Source organism: Camelus bactrianus, chromosome 1, assembly GCF_048773025.1.
Source record: "Camelus bactrianus isolate YW-2024 breed Bactrian camel chromosome 1, ASM4877302v1, whole genome shotgun sequence".
Taxonomy (NCBI): Eukaryota; Metazoa; Chordata; class Mammalia; order Artiodactyla; family Camelidae; genus Camelus; species Camelus bactrianus.
In genome coordinates this window covers 107,524,672-107,536,863 of record NC_133539.1, presented here as the reverse complement: position 1 = coordinate 107,536,863, position 12,192 = coordinate 107,524,672, and the positions used below count along the sequence as shown (strand labels likewise).

The following is a 12,192-nucleotide window of genomic DNA, read 5'->3' as shown; positions in this document are numbered from 1 at the left end:
TAATAAATAATAGTTAATATTATTAATATGACAAATGGTTAATACAGCATTTGTGAAGACTTGTGTTCCTGGCACTGTGCTGATGTGCTTTGTCTGCATTCTTTAATTCCCACAACTATTATACAAGACATTGTATCTATTTTATAAAAATGGGGTTCATGGAGTTGCTTTCTTCCCTGTCACATCAAAAGAGCACTGCTTTTCTCATCCACTTCTCAACCTACAACCATCTGGATTCTGATCCAAATTCTCTGCTGAAACTCCTCTTACTGAGATTACAAATGATCTTCTAGGTGACATAAATCCAAGAGACATTTTCCAGTGATTGATTCAGTGACTCTTCTGCACCCCCCTTTGATGATCACTCCATGCTTCATCATTTCCAGGACCATAGTTTGTCCCAGGACCACCTCTCTGACCTATTTTTTTCCCCTTATATCTTCCTATTTCATTTTTCTTGTGTTGGTCCTTAAATGTGGATCTTCTCCAGGAACACACTCACACTCCTCCTTTAATCAAACAGTATAAAAAGATACACAGCACCACAAGAATTGAAAGCAATAGTTAAAATGTAGAAGCACCTCAAATGCCCATCAATGGATGAATGGATAAGCAAAATGTGGCATGTGGAATATTATTCAGCCATTAAAAGGAAGGGAATTCTGCAATATGCTACAAAATGGATGAACTTTGGGGACATTATGCTAAGTGAAATAAGCCAGTCACAAAAGACATGTGCTGCATGAGTCCACTTATGAGGTACTTAGAGTAGTCAAAATCGTAAAGACAGAAAGTATAATGGTGGTTGCCAGGGGCTGGGGGGAGGGAAGAAGGGGGAGTTCTTCTTTATTGAATACAGTTTCAGTTTTAGAAGATGAAAAGAGTTATGGGAACAGATGGTGGTGATGGTTACACAACAATTTGGATGTATTTACTACCACTGGACTGTATAGTTAAAAATGGTTAAGATGGTAAATTTTATGTTATGTGTATTTTACCACAATAAAAACAATTTTTTAAATCCTCAAACAAAAGATACTGCAAAGAGTCTCGTCCCCGTTTTCCTCCTCCGTCTTTCCAATCCCCACTCTCTTTGCCCCAGGGTAAATAATCTTGGTAATTGCTCTATCTCGGTCCATATTTTCTTTTTGCAAATGCAAGCAAATATGAAGTTATGTATTCTTCATCTCTTGACTTTTGAAAAATATTTAAAAAAAATTTTTTAACTTTACTTTTTCTGAAGTAAGGATGTAGCAAAAAGAGCTGATCAGTACCCAGCTTGAATGTACTCACAAGAGGGAGACTTGGAAGACAATAGTTATCTGATGAGAGGATCAAATAATCTTGCCTTCTCACTACCAAGGGGTCCTCTAGGGACCAGCACGGTCCTCAAGGACAGAGCCTATGGTCCAGGTATCTCCCCCATGCACATTCATAAGTTCCCCAGAGCTGCCCTTTCTCTGGAACTCTTCGAGGCCACTCCCCCTGATGCAATACCTGGGTTTGGGCAGAAAGGAGAGTGCTTCACAGCCCGCCTCTTCTAAGCTGTCTGGGCTGGCTCTTCTTTTCAGAGTGATTCAGGTGTTACAGCGACTCAGACCTCAGGTCCAACATCTGAGTTCTGAAGCAAGAATGGCTGAGATGGACAGAGTGCTTCATTCTGGAAGGAAACAACGTTCCAGGTCAAGTTGAGTCTGCCAAACACAGACCCTCACGATGGTTCTGGAAGAAATCTCGACAAGTCTTATCATGTGGTTTTCCTACGCCTTGATTCCTTGTTTGCTCATAGGTAAGTATGAATCTGGCCAATAGTCTGGGACTCAAATATAGGTTAAGAAGGTGAAAAATACTTTCCCGGGGTTTGAGGTGTCAGTATATGCATCGAACATCTTATGTCTGTTTTAAAAAATCCTCTATCTAACAAAATACATGTGAATAAAAAGACATAATTTGCAACCTTAATATTGGGTACAAGTCATAAAAATTGGATTTCTCTTGTGGTCATTGCAGAAAAGGTAGCAGTCAAGTACTTCGTACCATTTAAAAAAAAAATTGGCTTGGGGCATTTTGCCTGCCGGTAAGATTACTCAAGTTTCTCTGTTCCACTCTTGGCTGCTTGCATCTACGTGTTTTATTGTTTCAAAATTGCAGCTCCTTAGCCTTTGATGTGTCTTCCTGTCAAATCACGTTTAAGAGATATTTCTCATTTGAATACTCTAAGGTAGTGGGCACTTGGCAGTGTTGATGGGAGTCTAGAGTATTTTCTCTCTTTCTTTTCTTTTTTAACACCGAGAACTACGTATTCTAGTGTAAGTTTAAATCAGGTAACAAATCAGTGCCGGGGTAATTAGCAAATGTTTAGAACTGACTTCAAAACCAAATCTATGCCTGCCTAGCTGAAAACCCTTCACAGTTCTCCATGTCTCAGCACATGATGTTCAGATCTGCTGTTTTTTTCATGACCCACTATATTCAAGCCCCAATCCTATTTCTCACTACTCCTTGGAAACAAGTATGGGCCACATGCAGCTGGAGTCTTCACGGCTGGCATGTTATACCCTCATTTCCTCCTCCTGGCCTTTATTGTTGTATTTTCCCACCAGAAAATCTCCAGTCCCTTACTCCATCCCAAACCCATCCTCCCATCATGATTCCAGATGGGTCCCTGCACCTACAGACCCTTTCCAGACCTCTCTCCTTTAACCCTTGACCGCATGCACTCTATTTCGGTGAGTTACTTCTGTTTCCTGCACTGAAGGTCTGAAGACAGGGCCTGACCATCTTTCCTGGTGTCCCCACAGCCCTTACCATAGGCTAAGCATGTTGGTTGACTGGTTAGTTAGTTGACCGATTGATTAGCTGGTGGGACAAACAAGTTGCCAGGAAAACACTCCTCCACTAAGCCAGAGGGAGAAGATAGGGAGACCGAATGAGAGGGGGAAAGGCCAGCATTTTCTCCCTATTTCTTTTAAATTGAGATATAATTGAGATATAACATTATGTTAGTTTCAGATGTACAACATAATGATTTGACATTTGTATGTATTATGAAATGATCACTGTAGTAAGTCTAGTCAACAGCTGTCACCATACATAGTTACACATTTTTTTCTTGTGACAAAGTCTTTTAAGATCTACTCTCTTAGCAGCTTTCAAATGTGTCGTACCCATGACATTTGTTTTATAACTGGAAATTTATACTTTTTGATCCCCTTCACCCATCTTTTAATTTAACATTTTCTTCAATGAGGCAGTCCAATATTTTAAGCCTTTTACTGAAAACTATTTTAAAACAGACCCAGAGGTTAATGTGCTCTTCTGACACCTGTAAATTTACACAGGGGAAAAAAAAGAAAAAAACCTACCCCACCCCACCAACCAAAAAAAAAAAAAAAAAAAGTGATGGAAACCACAAAGATGTCAGAGCCAGAAAGACTTTTGTGTGAGTTTTGGCTTTTATCACTTGCTAGTTCAGTTTCACATCACATCACTTCAGTTTCCTCATCTGTAAAACTGTCAAAATAGCCACTTTGAAGTTGGGAGGTGTCACAAGAGATGATGCAAACAAAGGCGCTGTGAAGATGTCAGCGTGCCCACCCCAGGTTACTTATCATCTGTTGGTTATGCAAACAGATAGGGTGTCGGCAGATAATTGCTTTAGCTGAGGTCGCCTTTACGCAGTTTTGATCATTTCCTCTGGATTATGTAGGAGCCTGCAATGAATTCTGGAAATTCTAAATGAACTTCTATTACTTACCCTAGATCCCTGGGACAGATGGGTAGCGTTCTTGCTCTCTTTTATAGAATTCATTTGCCTTGCCTTGTCCTGTTCAACGATTCCCACTAGAAATAATAATAATTAATATCAACAAAAATAATAATATTAATAATTATAATAAATAATAATTATTGATGAAATTAATAATATTAATACTTATTGATAGCATTAATAATAGTAATAATAACAATGACCATCACAACTGCCATTTATGAGCACACACTGTGCTCTAGATCAGCAAAAATGTTCTCTTGACTTCTCACTTCCATCCTGCAAGGTAGATGATTATAATCCCCATTTTATACCCTAGGACACAGAGACTCAGAGAGGTTCCATTATTTGCCCAAGTATAACATCTCGTGAGTCGGCGGATTGGGATTTGACTCTGGTCTGGCTGGCTAAAGAGCCTGTGCCCTTTGTACTTCCCTGCAGAAGAAGCTGAGACATTGAAGCAGGCCAGAAAGAGGTCGGAGGGACAAAGCAAAAGGAATAAAGACGTGGCTACCTTTTCTGACACATTTGCGATAGCAGTGGTTGGAGATAAAGGTGGCAGAAGAGGACCCAAATGAGGGGAGCTGACAGCAGGAGCAGTCAGGGGAAGCCAGCGAGATGTCAGGGAGGAGATGCAAGAATTTCTGCCTGGAAAGTTTGCCCCAGGGCTTCGTGCTGGGAGCCGTTATGTTTTTTCCATGGTGCTGCCTTGAGATTTTAGGATACAGGTGTTCAGCGTCAACCTCAGAGCAGCACAAAGGTCTAATGTGAGATAGACAGGGATTAGGAAAAAAGAAGTCAGGCCGAGGCTAATGTCACTCAGGAACCAAGATTTGGTTCACCTGTTAGTTTTCATTCATTCTGCATTTCTGAGCACCTGCTGTGCGCCAGGTTCTGGGTTAGGTGCGATTAGAGATGAACAAAGCAGAGTCCCTTGTCTTCAGGGAATGTAAGAACCTGCTGGAAAGTACACTTAGGTCTTTGACGTTTGGGAATTTATCATTCATAGTTTTAACTATTCTTCAGCTACCAGAAGTAAGGTCGAGATCAGTGGTTTTCAAACTCAAAGGCTAATTGGAATCACCTGGGGAGGTTTTAGAAGTCCAAATGCCAGAATTTCACAGACAGAGATCTGACTTCACTTAGGGTGCTGCCTGGGCTTTGGGATTCCCCCCTACCAAAAACTTCCTGGGTGGGGCTCCTTAGAGAAGTGGTTTATTTCATAACAGGAAAGAGAAAATATAAGTCTGGAGGATCTTGTGGTAAGGAAGAAAGTGCTCAAAAAGGATGGGAGCAAAAATGCAACTAGTGTCCAAAATTGGATCCTGGAATGGAAAAAGGACATTAGTGGAGAAATTGGCAAAATCCAAATAAAGTTTGGAGTTTAGTTAATAGTAATGTACCAGTGTTGGTTTCTTAGTTTTGGCAAATGTATCATGACTATATAAGATGTTAGCATTAGGGAAAGCTGAGGAAGGGTGTATAAAAACTCTGTCTACTTACAGTCTATAGTTTTTATTTCTTTCTAAAATTATTCCCCAAATAAGAAACCTATTAATAAAAATAATAAGGAAAGAGAGAGTCTGAAAGAGCTCCCAATGGCCAAAGCTGGAACAATTTGAGCAACAAAATAAATAACAATAGAATAAAATAAATTTCCATGAGTCCATACTGATATATCACAAATCTCCACAAATGGTGGAGAAGGAATAGCTCTTCCTTACAGAATTTCAATTAACACATAGAAAATCACCACTAGCAATGATTGTTGCAAGTAATATCCACCAATAGATGCAAAAATTAATGGATGAAAGTTTGAGGAGAAACAGAATATCTACATAGTGTCATAGTATCTCCCCTAAGTTATTAATTATAAGGGGGAAAATGGTAGTTTTACAGTGAAGACACTGCCTTAACCAAGCAGTCAAGGTTAACATCACCAGTAATAAGCCATATTAACATCATGTACTCCCTGTGAGTACATGCCAAAAATGTATAACCTTAATCAAATCATGAAAAAACATTAGACAAAACCAAACTGAGGAATATACTATAAAACAACTGACTAGTGCTCTTAAAAAATGTCAAGGTCATAAAGAAAGACTGAGGATAGACTGGAGAAGACTAGCTAGAAATGACACCTAAATGTGGGATCCTGGATTGATTCCTGAAAAAAAAAAAAGAAGGAAAGAAAGAGGAGGGTGTAGCTCAGTGGTAGAGTGGGTGCTTAGCATGCAGGAGGTCCTGGGCTCAATCCCCAGTACCTCCATTAAAAAAAAAATAATAATAATAATAAAATAAAAATAAATAAACTTAATTTCCTCCCCCCCACCCCCATGCACACACAAAAGGACTTTAGGAGAAAAATTGGTGAAATCTGAATAAAGACTGAGGCTACATTAATGGTATTTCACCAATGTTAATACCTTCATTTTCTTATTTGTGCAATGGTGATGTACATGTGGAAGGCTGAGCGAAGGGTACATGGGAGCTCTCTGGACTATTTGTGCAACTTTACTGTACCTCTGAAATTCTTTCCAAATAAAACTTAAAAAACCCCCCAAACCCCACAAAAAGCCACCACCCCAGTGATTATAATGAGCAGGCAGAGTTGAGAACCTCTCCATTCCTGTGCTTCTCAAACTTTACTATGAGTATGAATTGCCCGGGGGATCTTGTTGAAATGCAGATTCTGGTTCAGTAGGGCTTAGGTTGCAGACTGAGAGTCTGCATTTCTAATAAGCTCCTGGATAATGTGATGCCGCTGCTCCAAAAACCATACTTTGAGACTGAAGCAATGGATCACTTTCCTGAGGCATGAATTGGTTTGCTGTCCCTTCGAAGCTGGGATGTGGGCACTTGTTACAGAGGCAGCGAGTGATGCCAGCAACCTGCTTAGCAGCCATGTCCTAGCTCAGCCTTGCTCTTTTCTTCTTCTGATCACAGACAAGGTGATCTCTTGAAATAATTGACTGCATTTGAAGGAGACATTTTAGGGGGGTGGTGTCAGTTCATAGGGCCCCACGCGGTAGTCAGAAGAATGGTCCCCCAAAGACGCCCACATTCTAATCCCTAGAACCTGTGACTAGGTGACCTTTTACAGAAAAAGGGATTTAAAAGATGTGATTAACGTTATGGGATTTTGAGATTAGGAGATTATCCCAGATTATCAGGGCGGGCCCAATCTAATCACATGAATCCTTCAAAACTGAGAACCTTTCCTAGATGCAGTGAGAGAGAGATAAGACAGAAAAAGAGGCAGGAGGAATTCAAAGCATGAAAGGGACTCAACCAGTCATGTTGGCTTTGAGGATGCAGGAAGGGGGACGGTGTGCGAGGAAGGTGGGTGGCCACCAGCAGCTGGGGATGGGGAGGAAACAGCCTCTCCTAGAGCCCACAGTCTTGCCAACACCTTGATTTAGCCCAGTTAGACCTGTGACAGACTTCTGACATACAAAACTGGAAAATAATAAATCTGTGTTGTTTTAAGACACTGTAACTGTGGGAATCTGTTACAACAGCAATAGAATACTAATAGGCCTCAAGAGAGAGAGATCGGCTTCGTGAATGCGGCTCTAGGCAAAAATCCTGCTTAGCTCGTTTCCCCACATTGAGTGCCAGAAGCTTTTTTTTTTTTCCCTCCGAAGCACAAAAGGAGATTTTATTATGGTTATTGATCTGTAAATATACATACTTCCAGAATTTCTCTTTCTGATTATATGTCTCCCTTTCATGCAGTGAAAAATACAAATTCAGATTCTTCTCTGGAAGCCAAAAACTGAAAAATGAAAGTCTGCCTTAGGCAAAAGACCACAAGTCAGTAAAAGCATCTATTCTGACTAACCAAAATGAAGATAGTTATGAAAAAGCTAAATAAAGAAATCCATATCGTCAGATATGAACAAGCAGCAGTATCTGCTGAACAAAGATTCTGAATAACAACTCACTTAAGTTTACAGCGAAGCTAGATGCCTTCTTTTATGTACTGCACTTTAAATATAAGATATATTATCTATTTATTATTTTATATATATATATTTAAATTGAAGTATAATCAGTTTACAGTGTTGTATCAGTTTCTGGTGTACAGCACAATGCTACGGTCATACATGAACATACATATATTCATTTTCATATTCTTAATTGTCAGATCACAGTTGCCCAGCTCAAGTCTGTATTGGAAACACCACCCAAGAGGCTCCAACCAGTGGGCCTTCTTGAGATACCAGAGTCAGACTGCTAGAGTGAGAGTAATATAATTCTCTATAGTAACAAGAGCGTAACTACTCACAAGGTACCAAACGGTTATACAGAGGGTTCTCGTCTCTCCCTCCAGCTCCACTGAGAATTCCCATTCAGTGTGGCTGAGGAAATAATTCTTCCCGATTTTGCACCCTCCTCCCTGTGGCCAATATGTCTTTCCTGTCCACACTTAAAGCTTGCTCTCCCCTTTCACCTTGACTATACTCTTTGTTTCTGCATTTGCTCATTTACATCAGGTAGAGACTCTTATTAACTGGTTTCTTCAGAGACTTGACGTTAATACACATGGCTGATAGATGACAATTCTTGTTAATGAGAATGCAGTGTGGAGAACAAAGTCTTCTTTTTCTCCATTTAATTGTGTTCTCTGGACCACCGTGAGACTTCTCTAACAATTGGAGGGGATTTTTACACCGTTTATAGGGGAAAGGAGTCACTTTCAACTTGGAGTCTGAGCTGAAAACATAGTTCCTATTTTGCAGAGTCATTTCCTATTTAGTGTCCTAGCAGAAAATGGGTCCTTCTTCCTGCAGTGCACGATACCGTGGAACCTGATTAACTGTCCCCTGGCAGCCGTAGTTTATGGGCATTACTGCTTTTCCATCTCATACCCAATGTATGTGTGTGTGTGACATGAACATCAACCAGCAGAACAAAGATGGAATTTGGAATATACTGTACAAATGGCAGGAGGATCTTGGAGATGTTGCCTGTAGGGCTCAGAAAATTTTCATCTTAATACAGGAAGGAGACAGATTTAGGACTGTTTCCATAATGGGGTTAGATTTGGAACTTCTCATGTAGGAGAAGACAGTCACACCAGTTGCAAATTGTTGCATAACATAATGATGCCATGTAAATGTTGAGACATCTTTTGCTGTTGTCCCGACTGTGTGCCCCTTGTGAAGAAAGGCATACCCCAAAACTCAACCTCAGTGTGTTGCTTAAAGCCTTGATGAATGTCTTAATCATGAGGTCTCTCCCTAACAGGTCTCCCTCAATGATTTAATTGACTGCACCTAATTGTCCAACTTAACTTTTTCAGCGGGTACATTTCATCCTGTTTCAGTTTATCCCATCATGGTCTTTTAAAATATATCCTGTCATTCAGATAATCAGAATTAATGTTGGTTTTTTAGGTGTAATGACTTTTTTTTCTTTTATTGAAGCATAGTTGATTTACAATGTTGTGTTAGTTTCTGGTGTACAGCATAGTGATTCAGTTATATATATATTCTTTTTCATTATAGGTTATTACAAGGTATTGAATATAGTTCCCTGTGCTCTATGGTAGAACCTTGTTGTTTACATGATTGTGTTTTTTAATTGAAATTTTACTGATGTAATTCTAGATTCACATGCAGTTGTAAGAAACAATACAGAGAGGCAAGTTTCCCCAATGGTCTTTTGCAAAATAATAGTATAATATCATAACCAGGATATTGACATCATTAATACAATCCACCTGTCTTATTCGTATTTCCCCACTTTTACTTGCACTCGTGTGTGTGTGTGTGTGTGTGTGTGTGTGTGTGTGTGTGTGTGTAGTTTTGTATTTATCACCACAGTCAAGATACCGAACAACTCTAACATCACAAAAAAGTCTCCTGTTGCCTTTTTATAAGTCCCTGCTACTGTACCTTTCCCACTGTTCCTAACCCCTGGCAACCATTAATCTGTTCTCCATTTCTAAAATTTTGTCTTTTCAAAATGTTAGATAAGTAGAATCATACAGCATGTAACTTCTTGGGATTGGCTGTTTTCACTCAGCATAATTCCCTGTAGACTCATCCAAGTTGTTTTGTGTTGTGATGGTTGGTTCCTATTTATTGGATGTACCATAATTGGTTTAACCATTCACCTGTCTAAGGGCACCTGGGCTGATTCCAGTTTGTTTATGAACATTTGTCGTGCATATCTTGTGTGATATAAGCATTCATTACTTTGGGGTAAGTGCCCAAGTGTGCAGTTGCTGGGCTGTGTGGTCATTACAAGCTTAGTTATACAAGAAACTGCCCAACTGTCTTCCAGAGTGGCTGTACCAATTCACACTCCCACCAACGATGTATGAGTGATTCACTTTCTCTGCATTCTCATCAGGATTTGGTTTTGTCACTTAAAAACATTTTTGTCATTCTGATAGCTGTGTGGTGCTATCTCATGGAGGTTTTAATTTGCATTTCCCTAACAGCTAATGATGCTGAACATCTTTTCATGTACTTATTTGCCACCTGTATGTGCTTTTTGGTGAAACGTCTCTTCATGTCTTTTGTCCATTTTCTAATTGAATTTTTTGCTTTTCTACTTTTGGATTTAGAGTGTCTTTATATATATATTCTAGATATGTATGCTTTGTGAGATTGTATAGGTTGCAAATATTTTCTCCCACTCTGTATCTTGTCTTTGATCCTATTAACTAGGCCTTTTGTCGAGCAAGAGATTTCATTTTTGATGCTGCCCAGTTATAAATTTTTCCTTTTATGGACCTCGTTTTGGTGTCAAGTCTAAGAACTCTTTGTCTAGCCCTGGAAATTTTCTCCTGTGTTTTTTCCTAAAACTTTAAGAGTTTTACATTAAGTTTATGATCCATTTTGAGTTAATTTTTGCATAAGTTATGAGATTTAGGTTGAGGTTTTTGTTTGCCTGCAGATGTCCAATTGCTCTAATATTATTTGCTAAAAAGGCTGTCCTTCCTTCATTCAGTTGCCTTTATACCTTTGCCAAAAACCAGTTAAGCATATATGCGTGGGTCTATTTCTGGGATTTCTATATTGTTTCATCAATCTGTGTCTATTCCTTTGTCAATACCACACAATCTTAATTACTGTAAGTCTTGAAATTGGGTAGATTGGTGTGTCTCACTTTGTTCTTTTTCAAAATTATTTTAGTTATTCTCATTCCTTTTCCTTTTCTTATAGATTTTAGAGAAAGCTTGTTTATATCTACAAAAAAACTTGCTGGGCTTTTAATAGAAATTACATTAAACCTGTATGTCAATTTGGGGAGAATTACCATTTAACTATGTCAAATTGTCCAATCCATGAACACAGTATGTCTCTCCATTTATTTAGATTTTCTTTGAAATATTTCACCAGCATCGTGAAGTCTCCCCCATACAAATCCTAGATGTGTGCTGTTAGATTTACACCGGAGTATTTCATTTTGGGGGCAGTGGGAGTGATTGTAAATAGTATTTTAAAATTTCTGTGTACAAGTGTTCCTTGCTAGTATTTAGAAGTATAACTAATTTTTTAAGTTTATCTTGTATACTATGAACTTGCTGAACTCACTATTAGTTTTAGGAGGTTTTTTTGGGAGGGGTGGATTCTGTGAGATTTCCTATATCGTGTCTCCTGCAAATGGGAGATTTTTTACTTCCTTTCCAATCTGTACTGCCTTTTACTTCCTTTGTTTGCCTAATTACAATTGCTAGAACTTCTAGTACAATGTCAAATAAAAGGAATGAGAGTGAGGATCCTTGTCTTACTCCCGATTTTCGGGGGAAAGCCTTCAGTATTTCACCACTGAGTGAGATGTTAGCGGTAGGTTTTTCTATGGATGGTGTTTTATCAATTTGAGATAACTCCCTGCTGCTCTCAACTTGAAGAGACTTTTGTTTTTTGCCTTGTTTTTGTTTTATGTTTATAAATCACGAATGGGTGCTGGATTTTATAAATGCTTTTTTGGTATTAATTGATATGATTGTATGTTTTTTTCCTTCTTTAACTTGTTGATATGGTGGATTACATTAATTGATTTTCAAATATTGAACTCGCCTTGAATACTTGGAATAAATTCCACTTGATCACGGTATATAATCCTTTTTAAATTTTATTAATTTTTTATAGCTAATATTTTTGTTAAAGATTTTTGCATCTAAGTGCATGAAATATATTGATCTATAGTCTTTTTAAAAAAAATATGTGCTATCTTTGTCTGATTTTGGTTTCAGGGTAATGCTGGCCTTATAAAGTAATTTGGAAAGTGCTCTTTCCTCTTCTATTTTTTTCGAAGAGATTGTATAAAATTGGTGTTAATTTTTCTTTAACTTTCACAGTATTCTCCAGTGTAACCATCTGGGCTGGAGGATTTCATTTTTGAGAGTTTTAGAATTATGGATTAATCTTTATATTTACATAGCTTTATATTCCCCCCATGTC

At 38.5% G+C, this 12,192-nt stretch overlaps 1 protein-coding gene across 2 annotated transcripts in view; it reads left to right on the top strand.

The window, feature by feature from the left end:
- The first annotated feature begins 1,540 nt into the window (after positions 1 to 1,540).
- IL20RB (interleukin 20 receptor subunit beta) overlaps positions 1,541 to 12,192 on the top strand; it is a 29,712-nt gene continuing 19,060 nt past the window's right edge. The window contains exon 1 of one of the 2 annotated variants that reach the window (XM_074370841.1): positions 1,541 to 1,789. In XM_074370841.1, the coding sequence (XP_074226942.1) occupies positions 1,717 to 1,789 (73 nt within the window). In that variant the 5' untranslated portion in view covers positions 1,541 to 1,716. The remainder of the gene's footprint in view (positions 1,790 to 12,192) is intronic. The other variant, XM_074370846.1, reaches the window with a different exon arrangement.